Source organism: Elgaria multicarinata, chromosome 5 (genome assembly GCF_023053635.1).
Source record: "Elgaria multicarinata webbii isolate HBS135686 ecotype San Diego chromosome 5, rElgMul1.1.pri, whole genome shotgun sequence".
Taxonomy (NCBI): domain Eukaryota; kingdom Metazoa; phylum Chordata; class Lepidosauria; order Squamata; family Anguidae; genus Elgaria; species Elgaria multicarinata.
The window spans coordinates 138,002,586-138,023,776 of NC_086175.1; the positions used below are offsets into that span (position 1 = coordinate 138,002,586).

Below are 21,191 nucleotides of genomic sequence, written 5' to 3' on the forward strand. Positions count from 1 at the left end.
AGAGACATCAGTCTCGCCCCTCCCTCTCATGCTTGCAGAGCTGCTCTGCCCCCCCTTGGGGCTCTCCAAGCCCTCCCCCGCCCCGCAAACGCTGTGGGCCGCCCACAGCACCTTAGTGCCAGCCGGGCGCGAAGCCCTGCACAGAACCTGCGGCTTCATACACCTGCAGGACAGCCAGAGTCATGCCTGGAAAAGGGATTTGCCAGGGCCAAGGATGTCCTTTAATCAACAGCATGGCCGGGCGTAGCAGAGGCACGATTTAGGATAGCCCAAGGTGGGCTCCCCCTTCTTTCTGACCCAGTTCCCACTTGGAGACGGGAAGGTGGTGTCTGGCACTGCCACCTGCGTGACTTGGCTTTGCCTGGCCCCTTGGTTTATTTTTTTATTTATTCTTGCATTTATATCCCACCTTTTCTCCTCCAAGGAACCCAAGGGGGTGTACAGAACCCTCCTCTCCCATTTTATCCTCACAGCAACCACCCTGTGAGGTGGGCTGGGCCGAGAGTCTTGACTGGCCCAAAGTCACCCAGTGGGTTTCCATGGCCGAGTGGGGACTAGAACCCGGATCCCCCGACTCCAGCCTGACACTTTAGCCACTACGCCACACTGCCCCTTGATAACGTGCGAGGGGCCTTCCCATAAAGTCAAGATCTGTGCAAAACACAACAGCCAAGCTCTGCACCCGAAAAAGCAACGCCAGTCGGTCTCTGCACATCACCAGCCATTGCGCACGCACGGTCCAGCTGCTTTCTGCAGCCAACAGGGCTAGAAATGTGAGACTCTGAGGCTCGAGGCCACAGCCTCGGAGTTACTACAGGGACCCAACGTAACACACATGCAGCCCAGCTCCCTCGTGGTTGGAGGAACATCCCCAATGGTTATTCCACAGCTGTTTTACCCACCAGCAGAAGCCAGCCCCCCCCCCCAAGAACCCCTCTCCCACAACATCCGCCAGCAGAATCTTCCCGGAAGAATCTGCCGCAGAGCATCAAAGCAGCACCCTTCCCCCCCCCCCCCACTTCCTCCATGCTGTGCACAGAGACCTGCCTCTCAGCAACAGGGCTGGTTAGTGGCCTTCAGAAGCAGAAAGGGTGCAACAGAGTTAGCCAGCGAGCAGAAAGAGGAGGAGGAGTTTTCTAAAAGCAGGAGAAGAGCTACGAAACACTGACGCTGCGACGAAGGACGAGCCTGGCGCAAGGAACGAATTCGCCAGCCCAAGTTCTTCCTGCAACCCCAAAGCAGTTCCCGAGTTTGTCAACTGTTTGCCTCTTGTGGTCCTGGGCCACACCTCAGGGTTTCTGAAGGGCACCATCTCGGAAGGCTCCGTTTACAAAAGACAGGCCGCCGCCGGTTGTAGGGAAGCTTTGCTGACGTGGGCAAAATAACCGCGCCCGTTTTTATGTACTTCTGCCAGGTGCATCTCTCGGCATTCAGTCTTCCAGCTGCAAGCACGCTCCCAGGGTGCTCACGGAGGCGCCGAGCTACGCGCCTGTGCTAAAAGACCTGCACGGGTTGCCCGTTAGCTACCGAGCCACGTTCAAGGTTGGGCTAGTATCCTATAAAGCCCTAAACAGCTTGGGACCAGGATACCTAGCCCACCGCCTTCCCTTATTTAAATCCAGGTGACCTTAAAGAGCAGCAGAAGAGGTCTTGCCGGCCATTCCGAAACGAAGCCCCCTTCTGGGGACTTCGCTGCGAAGGCTTCTCTGTGGCAGCACCCTCCCTCTGGAAAACTTTCCCACGTGCAGTTCGGGAGGTAGAACATATAAGGTCCTTTAAACCAGCGGTCCCCAACCTATTATTATTATTATTATTATTATTATTATTATTATTATTATTATTATTATTATTAATTGCATTTTTATACCGCCCAATAGCCGAAGCTATTTTGGTGTTTTTTGGTACCAGGAACCGGTTTTGTGGAAGACAATTTTTCCACGGACCGGGGGGGTGGGTTGAGGGGATGGTTTTGGGAAGCCCACCCCCACCCCAGTGTCCTGGCTTCGCTTCAGCTGGGTGGGCGCCTAGCTGAAGCGAAGCCAGGACGCTGGGGCGGGGGGGGACTGACAGCTTTGGAACGGCGCACCCGGAAGTTGCTCTCCCAGAGAGGCTTCTAGCTGGGCGCACCGTTCCGAAGCTACCCACCCCACCCCAGCGTCCTGGCTTCGCTTCAGCTGGGCAGGCGAGATGGCGCCCCATGCCCAGGTACGCTGGGGTGGGGGTGCAGGGGTGAAAGCAGCTCACCTGCGCGGCCCAGTTCCTAACAGGCCATGGACCGGTCCTGGTCTGTGGACCGGGGGTTGGGGACCCCTGCTTTAAACGCCTCCTGAAAACATATGTTTTCACACAGGCTTTCCCTGAACTGTAACTTATTTGATTTTATATAGCACTTTTTAACTTTTACAGTTTATTCAGATATGTATTTTCTGGTTTTAATTGTGCGCTGCCCAGAAAGCCTCAGCTATTGGGCAGTAAAAAAATGTAATGAATGAATGATTCCTGCAATGAGCAGGGGGGGTTGGACTCAATGGCCTTATAGGCCCCTTCTAACTCTACTATTCTATTATTCTATGAATAGGAATGTTATCCTGCTTCCTCGAGGCCATAGAGGGAGTCTGCAGAGCCATAAGCAGGACCAGGAGGGTGGCCAAATTCCTCAGCCCACGGAAGAATATGCAGCTATGCTTTCCTGTGACCAGGGTTTGAGATGGCACACGGACGGTTCTATGGGAGATCAGAAACGCACCCAAACTGCTTTTCAAGGAGAGGATTCCCAAGACTCCCCAGAAAGCGGCAGAAATGGACTCGCACAAGAGATGTTCTCAGGCCGTACGTTCAGAAAAGCGCAACTGCCGTGCTATCAGAAAAACAGCTCTAAGCAGGCATAAGGAAAGGGTGTGCCGCCCCTTTAGAGTTCACAGGTCCTTTTTCCAGGCAGGTGTCTTGTGAAGCTCAGAATCTTGCACAACGTCTCATAAGAGGAGTTGGTCCAATCAAAGGCATCTGCCTGAATTCTTTACGCCAAACCAAGCCACATCCTGTGGGGAAAACCTACTGGGAGGAAAATAGATGAAGCCCAGTGGGGCCCCCGCTGCCCACGGGAGCTAGCTTTTCTGCAAGCACATTTGTCCCTCTTGCCACCCAGCTCTGGGCTGCACAGGCTGGTCGGTGCACGGACAGCCCAGTCTCTGGTGCAGAGGGCGGGATTCCCTGGCTTTTGCCTCTTGCCAATTTTAATTCTTTTCTTCTTTTTTGGAAAGAGGACAAGAGTTTTGCTGACCTTTGTGAGGAGGTATATCCGGGCAAAAAAGGTGCAGCGTTTTAAGGAAGCTGTTTAGTTAGAAACCATAAAGCCCCCGTTTCACCACGCACCCCAAAAGCGAGGATGGCGGTGGCCTCGGGACTGGGAGCAAACCAGAGTTCCAGGCTCGTCCTCCGCAAGACCCCATTGCAAACAGGTCACAAGAGGAGGTGGCAGCCACGGCGGCGGGGAAGCGGCGGCGGCGGCAGCTATGGCCATGCACTGTCACCGTTTAAGCAGCTGACCCCTGGCATGCATTACCTGCTTAGTGCGGTCTTTCTGATATACCTCTAGCTGCTCCACCTGTAGGGACGGGAGGGGGGTAGGAGGGGGAAGCAATAAAGGCAGATGTGAAAACACCACACTAAAAAGCAGCTGGAGACAGCTGGGGACAGTGGCGGGGGTTCAACTGTAAACTCAGACCAGGCCACGTGTCTGTTTCACAATCTCTCTCTCTCTCTCTCTCTCTCTCTCTCTCTCTCTCTCCCACACACACACACACACACACACACACATCATGTACCAATAAAGAGCCTGCTTGCGGCACCCTGAGGTGTGAAAGCTGAGAAAGGGAGCTGAGGCCTCCTGATCAAAGAGGACAATTAGCCATGACTTCGGAATAGCATCACCTTCGTTGACCTGGATTTTTCATCCTTCGGGAAGTTTAATTACCCACCACTGCCGTGGGGCAGCCCCAAGGAGCTGGGGATGGAAGGACCCCGCTAAACAGCCCGTTGCTTGGTCTGCACCCCGTGACCCCAACCAGGCCTGCTGAGCCATTCTGATCAGCAGTCAGCCTGCCTCTCTCCCCAACCCAAGGCACATGGTCCACAGGCTAGGGATCCAGCCGCCACCGCCGTGAGAACACGCGGCATGCGAGAACCCTGATGGCCAGGGCCGGGTGGGTGAGCCAGCCGTCACCAAGAGCAACAGACGCCTAGTCCAGGTGACAGCCTGCAGGTGGCACTGGTGGCCTTCTTGGGACCTCAGGGATGCGTCTCTCACCGGCACAGCCACTAAATCGGGGCTGCTTTTGCACAGAAAACAGCTAGGTGGCCCTGGAGATCCCTCGGACCTCCGTGGGATGCTTCCGTCATTAAAGAGTGGCCTGCCGTTTCCCCCTGCCTTACGTGGGTTGTGGCGGCGTTTCAGAGCAGTTGGGGAAACGTTCAACAGCAGCCAAACGCCAGGTTTGTAAAACTAAATCAGGTCTCCTGGGTTCACATCGGCCAGACTCCCGGGAAAGGGATATTCCAGGGCATGGGGGGGAAGCTGCACGAGGCCGTAGCCCTCCTCATGGAGAAGGGGGACACAGACAGCCGGACTACCATCTGCCAGGGATGCTTTAGGGTGGATCCCTGCATTGAGCAGGGGGTTGGACTGGATGGCCTTGTGGGCCCCTTCCAGCTCTGCTGTTCTATGGTTCCAGGACACGCGGTGGGGGCCCGCTGGTCCCAAGGCAGCCTCCTCAACTCCCCTGCTCCCCCCACCCCACCCCGCCCCGGGGAAGGCCCCTACCTGCACCCGCAGCTTCTGCTTGGCCTCCTCGTACTTGCCCGTCACGGCCTCCAGCTTCTTCTGGGCCTCCTCGGCCTCCCGCCTGCTGGCGGCCACCAGCTCCTGCGCGTCCAGCCTGGCGGCCTCCAGCTCCTGCGCGTGCGCCTGCCTGGCCTGGGCCAGCTCGGCGTCCCGGCGCTGCAGCCCCTGGCCGGCGCTCTCGCCCAGCGCCCGGTTCTCCTCCGCCAGCTGCGCGTGGGCCCGCTGGAGGGCGGCCAGCCGCTCCGCGTAGCCGCCGTTCTCCGCCTGCAGCTGCTGGGCGACCCGCTCCTGCTCCAGGAACCGCTCCTGGGCGGAGAGCAGCTCCGCCACCTCCAGCTTGCTCCGGGCCAGCTCCGCCTGCAGGGCCCCCGCGGCCTCCTGCGCCTGCTCCACCTCCTGCCGGCGCCGGCTCTCCTGGGCGGCCTGCTCCGCCTGCAGCTGCTGGTGGAGGCGCTTGACGGGCATCAGCTCCCCCACCAGGGCTTGGGCGCCGGCCAGCTCCTGCTGCCGGGCCGAGAGCAGCTGCTCCTTCTGGAAGGCCTTCTCCCGCCAGGCCTCGAGCTCCTTGCAGAGGTCCTCCTCCCGGCCGGCCCGGCCGCTCAGCTCCTTCTTCAGGGCCTCCACGGCGCCCCGCAGCTTCTCGGCCTGCTCCTGGGCGCTCTGCGCCTCCGCCTTCATGGCCGAGCAGCGCTCCGCCGCCCGGGAGGCGGCCGTGGCCGTCTCGGACTGCAGCAGCCGCAGCCGCTCCTCCAGCTTCTGGCTCTTCTCGGACTCGGCCAGGACCAGCCGCCGCAGGTCCTTGCTCTCCGCCTCCTTCTCCAGCAGCTGCCGGTGCATGATGGACATCTCCTGCTCCAGGCTGCTGATGAGGCTGGCCTTGCGCTCCCCCTCCTGGAGGCAGCGCGCCATCTGCTCCTTCCGGCTTTCCTCCGCCTTGCCCTTCTCCTGAGCCGACGCCCGCAGGGCCGCCAGCTCCTTCTCGGCCCGGGCCGCGGCCTCCCGGCTCTGGGCCAGCTCCGTCGCCTTGGCCTGGAGCTCCCGCCTCAGCTCCGCCAGGGCGCCCTCCTGCGCCGACCGGGACGCCTCCAGCAGCTGCTCCAGCTCGGAGGCCCGCTGCTCGCGCTGCGCCGCCTCCCGCTCGAGGGCCTCCGCGGCCTGCTGCTGCTGCTGCTGGGAGGCGGCCGCCCCCTTCTCCAGCTCGGCCACGGCGCTCTGCTGCTCCTGGCACTGCCGCTCCAGCTGCCCCACCTGGCGGCGGAGGGCCTCGCACTCCTTCAGCCGCTTCTCGCACAGCTCCCGGCTGGACGCGCACTCCTGCTCCCGGCGCCGCTTCTCCTCCTCCAGGCTCTGCAGCGACAGGTCCTTGGCGCGAGCCGTGGCGCGGACGCGGCCCATCTCCGCCTCCTGGGCCCTGGCCGCTTCCAGGCAGCTCCGCAGCTCGGCCTCCAGCTTGGCCTCCCTCTCCTTCAGGGCCTCCCCAGAGGCCAGCTCCCCTTTCAGCTTGCTGACTGTCTTCTGCAGGTCCCGCAGCTCCTCGCTGCGGGAGGCGTTCTTCAAGCGCAGCTCCTCCAGCTCCCGCTCTTTCTCCCCCGCCAGCTCCTGGGCCCTGGCCACCTCTTCCTGGAGGCCGGAAACCTCCACGCGGTGCTCGTTGGTGGCGTTCTGCAGCTGCACCTCCAGGGCCGCCCGGCTGGCCTTTTCCGCGGCCAGCTCGGCTCCGACGCGCTCCTCCTGGCCCGCCAGCCGCTTGGCCTCCTCCTCACGCAGGGCCAGCTCACGCTTCTGCTGCTGCACGGTGACTTCCAGCGAGGCCCGGAGCGACATCACCTGGCTCGCCAGCCGCTCCGCCTCCTGCTCCTTGTCCTTCAGGGTCGACCGAAGGCTGGACAGGCTGGCCTCGGCCGTGGCCAGGTCTTGGCGGCTCTGCGCTCCCAGCTGCTTGACCCGGGCCTCCAGGGCCGCGCCCTTGAGCTTCTCCTCAGCCAGGTCTCTGGCGGCGGCTTCCAGGGCCTGGGCAGCCTCCCGGCCCTCCTCCTTGGCTTTGGCCACGCCCTGGGCGGCCTCCTGGCGCGCCGCGGCCATCGCCTCCTGCAGGGAGACGAGCTCAGCCCGGAGCTTGCCCTCCGCGGCCTCTTTCTCCTTGACTTGGGAGAGCGCACGCGACGCCTCCGCCTGCAGCGCGGCCAAAGCGTCCCGGTGCTTGGTGTTCAGGCGCTTCAGCTGGGCTCCGAGTTCTGCCGCTCTCTCCTGTTCGGCCTGCAGCTTCTGGCGGGCCTGCTCCCGATCGGCGCTTAGCGCTCGGACCTTCTCCTCCAGCCTCCCACACTCCCCGGGGTCGTCCTTGGACCGGTCCGACAGCTGCCGCTGGAGGTCCTCCTCCTTGGCCCTGGCCTCCTCCCCCAGCTGCTGCAGCTGCCGCTCCAGCGCTTGCCGCTGGGCCTTCTCCTCGCCCGCCTCCTGCGCCGCCTGGTCCCGGTGCCTGGCCAGCTCCTGGGTCTGCTCCTCCAGCTCCGCTATGCGCCGGAGGTTGCCCTCCAGGGACTCCGCCGCCCTCCTCTTCTCGTCCTCCAAGATGCCTTCCGTGTTGCGGACGGACTCCTCCAGGATCAGCAGCCGCTCCTGGAGGCGGGTGTTCTCCTTGGCCATCTTCTCCTTGTCGGCCAGCTTCTGCTGGGCCTCGCGCAGCTGGCCTTTCAGGGCTGGCATGGCTGCGAGTTGGGCCTCGCTCTGCTGGCACTGGGCAGCCAGGGCCGACACCCTGGCCTCCAACTCCTGGGCCTTCTGGCTCAGCTCGGCCTTCTCCCTCTGGGCCTGCGCAGCCGAGGCGTCCCGCGCTTGCTCCAGGGCCTGCAGCCGCTCAGCTAGGGCCGACAGCTCCGCTTCTTTCTCCTGGAGCTGCCTCAGGGCCTGGGCCGTCTCCTGGGCAGCTTTGCTGCACTCCTCCTGGCTCACTGCCTCCACCTGCATCAGCTTCTCGCTGTTCTGCTTCATGGTGTAGTTCAGCTGCTGCACCTGGTCGTAGAATTCCAGCAGGGCCGCCTTGGACACCTGCTCGTTCTTCTGCAAGTCTTCCGCCAGCTGGCTCTTCTGGCTCCTCTCGGCTTCCACCTGCTGCTGCAAAGCCAGCAGCTCCTCGTCCTTCTGCTGAAGGGAGCCGGTCAGCTTCGCGATCTCGGCCGTCAGGGTGTTGACCTGAGCCGTCAAGTGCTCCGCTTGGGCCAGCGAGTCCTGCTCCAGCTTCTCCTTGGTTCGGGAGATCTCGGAGGCGGAATTCTGCAGGTCGGTGAGGAGGCCCGTGAGCTGGAGTTTCTCTGCTTCAAAGCTTTTCCTCTCTGCCTGAAGGCTGCCCTCAAGCAGCTGCTTCTCTTCTTCAAGACGGACGATGGTGGCCTGCAGCTCAGCCTGCTTGCTGCTGAGGTTGGCCACTTGCTGATTCAGGTCTTCAAGCTGTTGGGACAAGCAAGAACAAACAAGGTGATGCACCCCGAGAACACTGAGACGGTCATAGAATCATAGAACAGCAGAGTTGGAAGGGGCCTACAAGGCCATCGAGGCCAACCCCCTGCTCAATGCAGGAATCCACCCTGAAGCATCCCTGACAGAGGGTTGTCCAGCTGCCTCTTGAAGGCCTCTAGCGTGGGAGAGCCCACAACCTCCCTAGGTAACTGATTCCATTGTCGTACTGCTCTAACAATCAGGAAGTTTTTCCTGATGTCCAGCTGGAATCTGGCTTCCTTTAACTTGAGTCCGTTATGCCGTGTCCTGCACTCTGGGAGGATCGAGAAGAGATCCTGGCCCTCCTCTGTGTGACAACCTTTCAAGTATTTGAAGAGTGCTATCATGTCTCCCCTCCATCTTCTCTTCTCCAGGCTAAACATGCCCACTTCTTTCAGTCTCTCTTCATAGGGCTTTGTTTCCAGACCCCTGATCATCCTGGTTGCCCTCCTCTGAACACGCTCCAGCTTGTCTGTGTCCTTCTTGAATTGTGGAGCCCAGAACTGGACGCAATACTCTAGAGGAGGCCTAACCAGGGCCGAATAGAGAGGAACCAGGACCTCACGTGATTTGGTCACCGCCCCTCCCCTCCGTTACTGCCTGAGTGCCACTCTTTGGGGACCCACAGGCTGTGTCCAGATGTACAGAACCTGAGCACTGAGCATGGTGAGAACGCGCTCACTGCGATGTGTAATCACGTACATTCTTCCCTTCAGCATCGAGCTCGGGGGGGGGGGGGAAGGAGACTGGTGCTTCCTGTTTGTAAAAGAAACCAGCCATGCAGAGCGCCGATTGGCTGGCCATGGAATATCACAGGTCACTTCCCAGACAGCTCCTTAGCAGAGTAATCTTTCTTCCTACTTTTAAAAAGTAGAACATGGCGTATGTGCCAAATGTGCACGTGAACAAATGCTACGCTTTTGTTGGCTGTTGTTTTTAAAAAGAAGATAGACAACCTGCCTAAAGCATTCGGGTGTGTGTGTGAGAGAGGACTTAGAATCATAGAATAGCAGAGTTGGAAGGGGCCTACAAGGCCATCGAGTCCAACCCCCTGCTCAATGCAGGAATTCCCCCTAAAGCAGCCTTCCTCAATCTGGGGCATTCCAGATGTGTTGGACTACACCTCCCAGAATGCCCCTGGGCATTCTGGGAGGTGCAGTCCAACACATCTGGAGCGCTCCAGGTTGAGGAAGGCTGCCCTAAAGCATCCCTGACAGATGGTTGTCCAGCTGCCTCTTGAAGGCCTCTAGTGTGGGTATCCAATTGGTATTGGATTTATTGGCCAATACGTCTGTCAAAACGGGTTGCAGAAGCAGGCTGGAACTGCAGGTGGGGAAAAGCAGTGATGGAGAGACCTGATTCTAAGGTACATCTGTAGGCAACCTTAGGCTTTAGTGCTGTGCTTTCCAAAGTGGGGCACATGGGTCAATCAGAAGTGGGGGGTGGGGAAGAGTGCACATATGGGGTGGTTTTGCCACCCAGGACCACTAGAAAGCTCACACGTGCTCTTTTGCTGTGTGCAAACAGCTTGGGGGTCTAGCGACGTGTTTCTGACAAGCCCAGCCTGCATCCTGATTCATTTCCTACGCCGGCACAACCGTGGCTCATCATCTCTCCCAAGCAGCCTTGAATATTTTATAGAAAGGCAGAGCATGAAAGTAAGAACTAAACAAATAGCCGTAGAAGTGAGCCACACTTTTAACAGAATTGCTCTGCCTCTCTCCGCCTAGCCCCCGTTTGGCCCTTTGCCTTGAAAATTGCCACGTAATACAGGAATAAGCAGACCCAGGAGCCGAGGATCAGGTAGGCCAGATTCAGGGAAACCTCTTTAGCTTTGTTTCAAGGGACATGGCAAACGCTTTGTCTCTGAAACCACCTCAGGAGACAATCAGGGCTTCTGCAGAGCAACCCCCCCCTGCTTGCGTAAGCCCCCACCCCCCCACCCAGTGCCAGGCCCTTACCTTCAAGATATCGCCCATGACCTCGCCTTTCTCCGGCAGGGAGCGGCTCTCCTTTAGCGCAGCCAGCTGGTCTTCCAGCACGGAGATCTTCCCCTGCAGAATCTCCAGTTTCTCTTCCAGGCACCTCTAGGGAACAACATGCAGAAAAGCAGTGGAAAAGCAGAACTGGAGGTCCAACCCCCGTCTCTCTCCATGTCACCTCTGGCTGCCGGCGGTGACCCCATCCGCTCACACCTCTTCGGCTGCAGAGTAAGCAAAGGAGCAGCAATGTTCTGCACCTCCTTCCCGCCTAGGCTGCTTTGCCAGTCACCCATATGTGACCGCATGTGGCGCCAGCCACAAAAAAACCCCAAAACCCGGACATTGCCAACAGCTCTTCCTCACCCTCTCTGTTCAGAGCCTGGGCACCCTCCTTCCCTTCCGTTTCCAAGGGCTGGGTTGTGCTCTGAGCCCAGAGATGGCCTCATAGAATAGCAGAGTTGCAAGGGGCCTACAAGGCCATCGAGTCCAACCCCCTCTTCCTTCATGGGGAGGGGCGCTACAGCACTCTGCCAGGTGGCCACAGCCTCCCATGTGCCGAATGTATGCAGCACAACAACTGGAAGAGCCATCCCGAGTAGTTCAGCGGCCACAACCTTCTTAAACAGCGACCCAGCACAACTTCATTGCAGGGTTCTCAAAGCTGTGCTCAAACTCCACTTTGGAAATCTGCACACAGCGACCAGAGGATTAAAATGCAAGAGCCCTGGTCAGAAGCACGGAAGGTCTTGAGAACTCCAACCGTGTTCCCACGATGCTGCCCGTGCAGACGGACCACCTCCTCCCCCATATTATGGACTGCACAGATTAGGAAAGCACAGCTTCTGGTCTTACAACTGAGGTTTATTTCCCTGCTCACTGACCTTCTCGCTCAGGGCATTGTGAAGTTCAGTTTCCAGGCGGCTTCTCCTCTCCTCCCATTCCCTCAGAGCCGTGCTGTGTTCTTCAGAGAGCTCATTCATGGTTTCCTGCATTTCTGTGAGGGTGCGCGCAAACTCTCGCAGCTGGGTCAAAAACAACAACCAAGGACAGGCTTTAGCATTGGTACCAACTCCCCTGCCCAGAGGAGGTGGGCACACCAAGAAGGGGAATGAAACTCTCTACGATAAAGGGGCAACTCTATGCCTACATTCATAAAAAATTGCAGGAGACCATGCCATCCACACCTACCACCAGTAGAACGCCTAGAATGCTCCCTGGTGTCACGTCTAACCCTAATGCCCGTGTCGGGAGAAAGTGTTTCAGGTAATCCATCAGAATCAGGTTCAGAACTAGAAGACGCAGTTTCAGACACCAGCCAGCCAGTGCCAGTGGGGGAGGAAGCTCTCACGGGAGAGGCCTCAGCTGGGAGTTGCCCCCCTCCAGAGCTTATCTCTTCAAGGCCAAATCCTACGAGCTCAGTGGAAGGGGAGGGAGCTTCCGGGGGTGAGCATTCCGACGCGCTGATGCTAGGGTCTGCCGGAAGCTAAAACGCTCAGCGTGGACAGAGGCCATGAGAAAGTTGGAGAGATTACGCCAGAAACTACCACCTCAAAAGCCGCTTTGAAGTTATGGACATTTGAGACGCTATTCCTTTTCTTTTTGAATGGACAATTGTCTTGCTTATTTTGCATAGTTTTGCCTAGGGGGACGTTTCACAGCGGTGGCCTCTATACAGGTTAAAGAGACGTTTGTTACGTGAAAGCTTTGTAGATCACTTAGCAAGCTTCCTCATTTCTCCTCCCATTGAAAGCGTGAACAACTGAGAGACACGGCAGCTGGTACGAAAGGTACGAAAGGGCCGGCGTTCAGCTCTGTGATGAGCCCGCGTGCGGTGGAGAAGTGGGACTGTAGCTCAGTGGTAGCGCACATCCTCTGCATGCAGAAGCTTGTAGGACCATTCTCTGGCATCATCGCCAGGATAAAAAGAGGGTAACAGGTGATGGGAACGACCTCTCTGGGCCTGAGGTCCTGGAGAACCACTGCCAGGCACAGCAGACGCTACTGGGCTAGCTGGGCCCAATGGTTTAATTCTGTGTAAGGGAACTTCACGTGTTCATCTACGTTCTCCATATGGTCCTTCAAACTCAAGATCACGGTGGATTGCACATCAGAGCAAAGACCAGGCCTTATCTTCCCCCCACAGTACCAACTCAACTGTCATCTCATTCCCCTTCAGCCCTGAGACACCCCAGGCAGAATCCTGTCCGATTACTCAACAAAATTTCTGGAGATCACTAGGTATGACAAAAGAACAAATGGGTCACCAGAGTTCCTAGCAAACTGGCAACAGCTCGGCCTAGATCCGGGCTTCCGTCCTTTCCAAACAGGAAGCCTGCAGATCCAGTAATGGAGTGTCTATCTGGCCCCACCCCGAAGTTTAGAGACTATACTGTGGCAGCGGAAAACAGGAGCTTCTGTACCCTGAAAGCAAGATCCCCGTTCTCTTCAGAGAGCTGGCTGATTTTCCGGTCCATTTGGCCTTTCTCAGTTTTCAGGTCTTGACACTGCTTCAAGGTCTCGTGGAGGCGCATGAGGAGACTGAGGGAGAAAGAGAGGAAGACGGCCGTGAGACTACGCAGGAGAGCTACTGTGGGGGGAACGGACGGAGCTGGTTCCAGCCCTGCAGCTCAGTGCCTCCTCAGCCTCGCTCTGGAGCCAGAAGCAAAGGCAGTGGCTCAGGACAGCTCTTTGTACACTAGAATGGGGGACAGGGAGGCTGCAGCTCACAGGAAGCAGGTGATATACCCAGCTAGGGCTTGAAGTGCTCTTCGGGTTGGAAGGAGGGGGCCTCCTGGGAAACTGCCTCGTTCCACAGGCCTTAAAGGCAACACTGCTGCGGCGACTGCTTTATGGAGCTCCATCCTTAGACCAGCGCAACTGTTGGAAAAGCAGCCACCTCAAAGGACTCTGGAAGAGCGAGGAGCCCAATGCAAAGGACTCTGAAAAGAGGCCATCTGCAAAGGGCTCTTCAAGTGCTGATAAACCGGAACCCCAGAGATTCTGGGCAATGTCTTTAAAGGAGGTTTTTGTCAAGGGATAAGCTGTAGATAAAACAACAACAACCCATCCACCACCCACCCTAGAAGCAATACCGGAGTCCCTGTTCCCCACGTTCATCCATATCAAACATCAATACGGACCAACGTTCCACATTTCCCCCACCTCCCAAGTGAACGATCAGGATCTTGAGAGAGGGGGGAGCAATCCGTGGAACACAGGCCTAAGATCCCCCTCCCCATCAAATGACACACCAGAGAAGGGGAGGGGCATGCCTTCAGGCCCCTACATTTTCTACTGATTCATATAGTTGCTGTTGCCTATATATTGTGAGCTGCTTTGAGCAGAGCCTTTCTGTGTGGAAAGCAGCATATATATTACATTCTAAACAAAATAAATCACCAGGAACTTCTCATTAGAATCAACTCATAAGCCTGCTACAACTTCAATACACATTGTAAAGCAGCAAGAGCAGCTGAAATCACTCACTCCGCCTCACTCCCGGTTTCTTAAATGGCATTAGTGGCTATAACTAACTGGACAGGGGCTCGGTCCCTGGCCAGGGAGCTTATGGTCTGCTATATTTTGGTCTCAGCCCTCCTCTAAGGAGCTCTGTCATGCATATGAGCTTCTTCTTCTTCTTCTTCTTCTTCTTCTTCTTCTTCTTATTTGCATTTGTATGCCACCCCATACCTGAAGCTCTCTGGGCGGTTCACATAAGATAAAAACACTTAAAAAACACTTCTTGCCACTTGATTCTCAGTAAGTCTACGCACGGTGGGTTGGGCAGAGACCGTGAATGGCCCTCGGCTGCCTCAAAGTGCCTGGGGCACTTCCCCCTCCCTCCCCTGTCTGTTACGGTGATTTCAGATTGTAAGCCATAAGGCAGATTGTCTTGTTCTGTTTTATTCCGTACAGCGCCATGAAAATCAATGGCGCTTTATAAATAAATAGTAATAATAATAGTAATAACGGGGTGCCTGTAGGCGGTGAGAGCCATGCTCCCCCGTCCTGCCTTTCTTGGTCTGGAGCAGGGAAGGCCAGTGAGGAGGTGGAGTTTGCCTCCACGTGGCCAGGACTCTGCTGCCGTGGTCATGCAGGTACCACGCACTCCCCAGCCTTCCGCCCAACTCTGGACCTGGGAACAGGGCGAGCATCGCCACGGCACTGCCCGAAGCATCCCTGCCCTCCTTCAGCTTCAAGGTTGGGGGGATTGCTGGCCGCTCGCCATGCTGGCCAGGAACTGGTGTTGCACTTAACAGGCAAGCAGATTCATTGAAGACTGAAGAGGGGAGATGCAGGGAAATGCAAATTTCTAAATTGATGCAGAAAGTGATCAAGCAGCCCAAGCAGCATAAACGGAGGCAGCCCGAGGAAGTACCTTTCGTTCTTTTCTCGTAGCTCCTCCATCTCCTTGGGCTCCAGCTGATCAGCTGCTTGCCTCTCATGGAGGAGAGTCAGCCGGTCAACCCGTTGTTTCATCATCACGATGCGGGTATCTGGAGCAGGAGGGTGGAGAGAAGACCATACAACATTCAGAAGCTGGAAGTCACATTCCCCCCCGCCACCCCACAAAGAGGCTCAACGTTGGGGGGAGCAGCAGACTTTGCTGCCTGACAATTAAACAAACACAACCGCACAGGGGACAGATCAAGATATGCAAGAAGGAGAAACAACATTGAAAGTTTAATGTATTGGGAAATTTGCTGATTTTGCAAAGGTCTCATTCTGGCCACAGAACTGGGGCTGAGGGGATGGAGAGAACGTTGGTGTCTCTCTCTGCCCGCCTTGACTAAATGGCTGGTGCGGGGGAGGCAGCAAAGAGGCTGCTGGGAGGATCAAGTGGTGACCCCGTTTAGAAGCAGAATGCTGGGTTCTAGTGGTAACATTTTCCTTGGGGTGGTCTAGAGCAGTGGTCTTCAACGGGTCCAGCCCTGAGACCCACCTCAGACTCCCAACCTGCAACATGGGACCCGTTTCCACAATTTTCTTCATGCCCAACATGGCGGCAACAACTTTGCTATGACCCATCTGGATGGAGCTCACGAGCCACTTCTGGGTCACGAGACACCAGTTGAAGATCACTGATCTAGAGAATGGGCTTTGTTCATGTTAGATCTGAGTGGTCCCTATATTTGGCATCAGGAAGTCAGATGATCTAGTGCAGCCTCCCAGCAACCTTTTGCCCTCCAGATGTGTTGGAGGACAACTCCCAGCATGTCCCAGGGGGCATGCAGGAAGTTGTCCTCCAACACATCTGGAAGACACCAGGTTGGGCAAGGTTCACCCAGTTTCTTTTGCCACTGAGTGCAGGACATGGGTTGGCTTAGCTGCTTCCATGAATCATCTTGAACTACATGCTTTGCAAAGAGCCTTCTTTCTGCTTGCAGGTCTGCAATTACATCTGTTCTTCTAGGGGCTGGTTGGTGGATAGTCCTGCCTCACAACAGTTGCTTAGACGAGGTGGTCTTCAGGTCACTTGGCCAGTCTCAAGAGCACAGTAGTGAAGATATTGTAGTGAAAAACTTCCTGACTGTAAGAGCAGTACGACAATGAAACCAGTGACCTAGGGAGGTGGTGGGCTCTCCCACCCTGGAGGCCTTCAAGAGGCAGCTGGACAACCCTCTGTCAGGGATGCTTTAGGGTGGATTCCTGCACTGAGCAGGGGGTTGGACTCCATGGCCTTGTAGGCCCCTTCCAACTCTGCTATTTTATGATTCTATATTCTTTGCTCGGAGACTATCACGGGTTCAGTCTCTGCCATCCAAACCTAGAGGGGATGTGGTGGGAGGCTGGAACGGAATTTCCCCAGAGACCTTGGGTAGCAGCTACCCGTTGGGCTAGATGGACCAATGGAAGCCAACTTCTTGGATTCGTAGACACCCACCAAGACCTACAGAAACCTGTGCAATGCTGCAAAGGGATCCTAGGTGCACCTTCCAGATGCTTTGGGTACTTTGGCAGCCAGGGCCATCCCTGTTGGGCCCCTCCAATCACGCAGTTCCCGCACTGCAATTCAGAGGTGCAGGAGCCCTTCCTTAGACGCTCTAGGGCCTGAAAGCAGGCGGGAACACCTCCTCAGACGGACCGAGAGGCACTCAAGCGCTTGAGAAGGCCCTGCCAACATCTCCACTTCAGGGACTCGCTCCCTCACCTTTTTCATCAAGGAGCTTCCGATTCTCTGCCAGCTCATGTTCCAGCTCGTCTCGGTTCTCCCTCTCAGCTTCCAGCAGCTTCTTCAGCCTCCTCATCTGAAACTGAGGCGTCTGCATAATGTCACCCATGGGAGAGGTAGATGTCTCAGGAAGCAACCTGCAAAGAAATATAGCCAAGCCCAGGTGAGGTTCGTTTTAGTTTCAAACTGAAGACATCCGTACAAAACTTTTCCTAAGCGCCAAGTGTCTTACGCTACAATATTTAAAACGAAGCCAGCATTTCAAGTGTAAATGTTCACCAATTCAGATTCAACAAGCACCATTTCAAAAATGTTCCGCAGCCTAGCAACGAAGCTGCCGAAAGCCATACAAAGAGGCGAGTTTTGCGAAGCCTCCAGCGTGCCAACAGGGACACACGAGCTCTCGCCTCACCTGGGAGGTGATCTCAAAGCCTCAGGACGACTGGAGTCAAAGCCCTGCTCCCACTTGCTGCACTAGACTTGATCCAACGATTGCGGCTGGCACAGGGAGCACCAAGAGGAAGAAAAGGCCCCCACGGAATGTGAGCCTGAGGCCACAAGCGGCTGTGAAAAGGTGAGCACCGGCACGCTGAATTGGGTTGGGAAGCTCAGAGTTGCAGCATGGGCTGTACACTGCTGAGCCACGGCCCTCCCCCCACACTCAATCATAGAATCATAGAATCGCAGAGTTGGGAGGGGCCTCCAAGGCCATCAAGTCCAACCCCCTGCTCAATGCAGGAATCCACCCTAAAGCATCCCTGACAGGTGGTGGCCCAGCTGCCTCTTGAATGTCGTTGCAAGCAGGGCAGCCGCTCCACCCGCAGTTAGCAAAAGGGCCTAGCCAAGCAAAGCCCTTGCGCGAGAACACAGAGGGCCGGCGTTGTGCATGGCTCGGGCCCTGGGGGCGTCACACTTCATCGCCACCGGCTGATGCTCCAGCCTAATTATGCAGCCCCTCGTAGCAGATGTTTACACCAAACCTCAAAAACTGCTGGCTAAGTTTTTTTTTTCTTTTTTTACTTTAAACAATTTTGAGGGCCGGAGCAAAGGCTGCACAAAGCAAAACTGCCTCAGGTGTACATGTTCTATTCCCACCCCCCATAAACTGTGATAACCTGCTACCCAAAAAAAACATTTTAATGTGGTGGGGTGGGTGGGGAGAATCTAATAAAAACGAAACGAAGTCATAAAAGGAGCCCCTCCGACCCAGGGCCTTGTGAAGTCTTTCACAAGGCCTTCTCCGCTGTGGCACCCCAGCTGTGGAACGAGCTCCCCAGAGAGCTCCCCAGAGAGGCCCGCCTGGCGCCTGCACTGTACTGCTTTCGTCGCCAGCTGAAGACCTTTTTATTCTCTCAGTATTTTAACAATTAATTTTAACTTGAATTTGAATTTTGCAGTTTTAACTTTGTATTTTAATTTTATATCAATTTTGCTGCATGGTTTTTATTCTGGTTGTGCTTTTTATATTGTATTGTGTATTTGTGCTTTTAACCTGTTGGTTGTCTTACTATGGTTTTAATTTTTGTGAACCGCCCAGAGAGCTTCGGCTATTGGGCGGTATAAAAATGTAATAAATAAATAAATAAATAAATAATAAATAAATAAATAAAAGTCACACGGCTGCCTAGACAACATGATTATACAAAAACCCTATTTTAAAGTCCTTGTACAGTTCTTTAAACTTAAATTCCTGCTTTCTTGAGAATAGCACTAAAAACTTTACTGAAGCACCCATACAACTTTTGGAACTCTCCAGAACTGATTCGGAGGCCTGACTTTCAAGGTCTTTTCGCCTCCCCTCTCCCTGGAATGAGACCGTCCTTTTCCATTCTGAGCTGCTGACATGCAGATCCACCGCCAGGTGGCCATCGGGCTGGAAGCCCCATTGCTTTCCAGGCCTCACATGGCTCCCAAAGGCCTCCTCCTCCTCCTCCTCCTCCTCCTCCTCCTCCTCCTCTATATACCACCTTATTTGCATCAAACATAGCAGTTTAAAGCAATAAAGTAAGAATATTAAAACAGTAAAAACATTTAAAAACAGTCATAATTTGATAGGCTAGATTAAGAGGGCGTGCTTTTGCACCCTTTCTCTATGAGGAGAGAGTGTGAGCCAATCAGAGTTCTTGAGGGGAGTGCATCCCAGGGCCTGGGAGCAGCAACACAGGAGAAAGCCCCATTGTCACCTCCGTTCCCCCTGGCATTCACACGTGCTGGCAAACTGACAGGAAACACTCGCTTCAGTGAGACTTCTTTTTATTGAGGAAACCTCACGGCAACAGGCTTAAAGGTCACACACTCCAAAAACACACTTCAAAGCTGAATGATGTTCAGAATGCTTTAGGCTCCATGCTTCAGGCGATCACAAAGGGAACCCTTGAAAGGCTGAACAAACCATCCCAAGGGAGCTAGTCCAAACGCGGCCACGCGTGGGTAACTCAGGGAACATGGTGAAAGCCTAAACAGGATCACGAGTAGGGTAAAATCCCAGGCACAAGAGCCCCAGGCTTTCTGCTTCGCACTGGCAACTGCCTGCCACCTGAGCCTGGCAGACAATCCCAGCCTGCCATACGCTGAGCTCACCCGGTAGGCATGATCATAGAATCATAGAATCATGGAATAGCAGAGTTGGAAGGGGCCTACAAGGCCATCGAGTCCAACCCCCTGCTCGATGCTGGAATACACATTAAAGCATCCCTGACAGATGGTTGTCCAGCTGCCTCTTGACGGCCTCTAGTGTGGGAGAGCCCACCACCTCCCTAGGGAACTGGTTCCATTGTCCTACTGCTCTAACAGTCAGGAAGGTAACATCTCCAGCCCAGGAACTCCCCTGCACGTAACGTTAGCTCCGGGGGAGCTCTCTGTCACCTGAGTCAGGCCACACGCACACACAATCCACAGCAAAAGCAAGTTCAAGTCTATATGAAAAGCCTCACAGTACTTTGTGGATTACGTGGCAGACCTCTTAACTGTCTCCCAATAAGGCGGGAGGTTTGGGGAAACACGACACGGGGCCTCTGCAGCAGATCTTAACTTGGGAAAGTTCAGAAGGAGACAGGCAGCCCCTTTGATAGCCAGGTCCTAAGCTGTTGAAAGGCCTCTAAAGGTTAAAACCCACACCTGGAATTACGCTCAGAAAGCAACTGGCAACCAAGGCAGGTCTTTCTCCCCAGGTGCAATATGGCCCTGACATCATGCACTGGGTAGCAGCCTGGTTGCTGCATTTTGCATCGACTGGGGCTTCTGGATGCTTTCCAAGGGCAGCCCCACGTAGAGTGCATTGCAGTAGCCTAAACATTATTATTATTATTATTATTTATTTATATAGCACCATCAGTGTACATGGTGCTGTACAGAGTAAAACAGTAAATAGCAAGGCCCTGCCGCATAGGCTTACAATCTAATAAAATCATAGTAAAACAATAAGGAGGGGAAGAGAATGCAAACAGGTACAGGGTAGGGTAAGCAGGCACAGGGTAGGGTAAAACTAACAGTAGAAAGTAACAGTAGAAGTCTGCACAACATCAAGTTTTAAAAGCTTTAGGAAAAAGAAAAGTTTTTAGTTGAGCTTTAAAAGCTGCGGTTGAACTTGTAGTTCTCAAATGTTCTGGAAGAGCGTTCCAGGCGTAAGGGGCAGCAGAAGAGAATGGACGAAGCCGAGCAAGGGAAGTAGAGGCCCTTGGGCAGGCGAGAAACATGGCATCAGAGGAGCGAAGAGCACGAGCGGGGCAATAGTGTGAGATGAGAGAGGAGAGATAGGAAGGAGCTAGACCGTGAAAAGCTTTGAAGGTTAATGCAACCAAGGCACAGATAACCGTTGCCAAGTCAGACCAATCCCGGAAGGGTCGCAGCTGGTACACCCCAAGCGTAGTGTAAATGCACTCCTTGCCACCTGAAGATGCAGGGACAGTCTTGGGTCAAGGAGCTTCGGACCTGATCATTCAGGGGGAGCACAGGTTGAATTCTAATCCCCCTTCTCTACCTGAATCTCTCCCTGCCCCCCCCTTCCTTCCAAAGGCAAATTCAGGATGCTGCAAAAATCCAGGTTCTGACTTCATAAAGGGAGAAAAATGGCGGCACGTAACGCAAGGGCTTAGTGTTTCCTTAACACAGAGTTTGGGGCCCACACCTGACTCTTCCGTTGCTCTGAATGGATTGCAGTCTGCCCGTGTGGCGTAAGAGCACAGGAATAACCATCACGGGATTTAGAAAGCAAACCACCACTTACTTGTTCATGCTGGAAGAAGACGCAATCTTCTGCAGTTTCAGGAAGTGCACCTCTCGCTTTGGCGGGGTGTTCTCTTCCGAGCTGGTGCTGGAGACGCTCGAGGACTGCGGCACTGAAGGAAGAGGAAAGGGTCCCGCCGGATGTCAGAACAAGCTCAGCAGGAGCAAAGAGGAGCAACTTCTTCCGTCCAGAGTCGGTTTGGGTCAACACCAATTCTGGACAGCTGAGATGTTCCAGGATAGGACTATTCAGTTTTATCAGGTGGATGAATTAGCTTGCTCATGGGGGGAAAAAGGGTCACCCACAGGCATTAAATCTGACAAACAGAAGGTAATACTGCAAACAATACAAAATCCTCCCCTGGACTTCTGTGACAGCAACTAGCATTCTTCCAGCGTTTAATTTCTACGGTTTAGAGTCCTCCATATGGGGACGGTCAAGAAATGTTTACTCTGTAAAGTCGCATCCCCCAACCTG

The 21,191-nt window shown here is 55.2% G+C and overlaps 1 protein-coding gene across 5 annotated transcripts in view; it reads right to left on the reverse strand.

The window, feature by feature from the left end:
- The window catches only part of NUMA1 (nuclear mitotic apparatus protein 1), a 75,165-nt gene that overhangs the window by 14,241 nt on the left and 39,733 nt on the right, over positions 1-21,191 (reverse strand). For all 5 annotated transcript variants that reach the window (XM_063127349.1, XM_063127348.1, XM_063127350.1 and 2 more), the window contains exons 8-15: positions 20,715-20,826; positions 16,469-16,626; positions 14,696-14,813; positions 12,738-12,855; positions 11,199-11,339; positions 10,297-10,422; positions 4,820-8,287; positions 3,563-3,604 (exon numbers count right to left, since the gene is read on the reverse strand). In XM_063127349.1, coding sequence (XP_062983419.1) covers positions 3,563-3,604; positions 4,820-8,287; positions 10,297-10,422; positions 11,199-11,339; positions 12,738-12,855; positions 14,696-14,813; positions 16,469-16,626; positions 20,715-20,826 — 4,283 coding nt within the window. The remainder of the gene's footprint in view (positions 1-3,562; positions 3,605-4,819; positions 8,288-10,296; positions 10,423-11,198; positions 11,340-12,737; positions 12,856-14,695; positions 14,814-16,468; positions 16,627-20,714; positions 20,827-21,191) is intronic.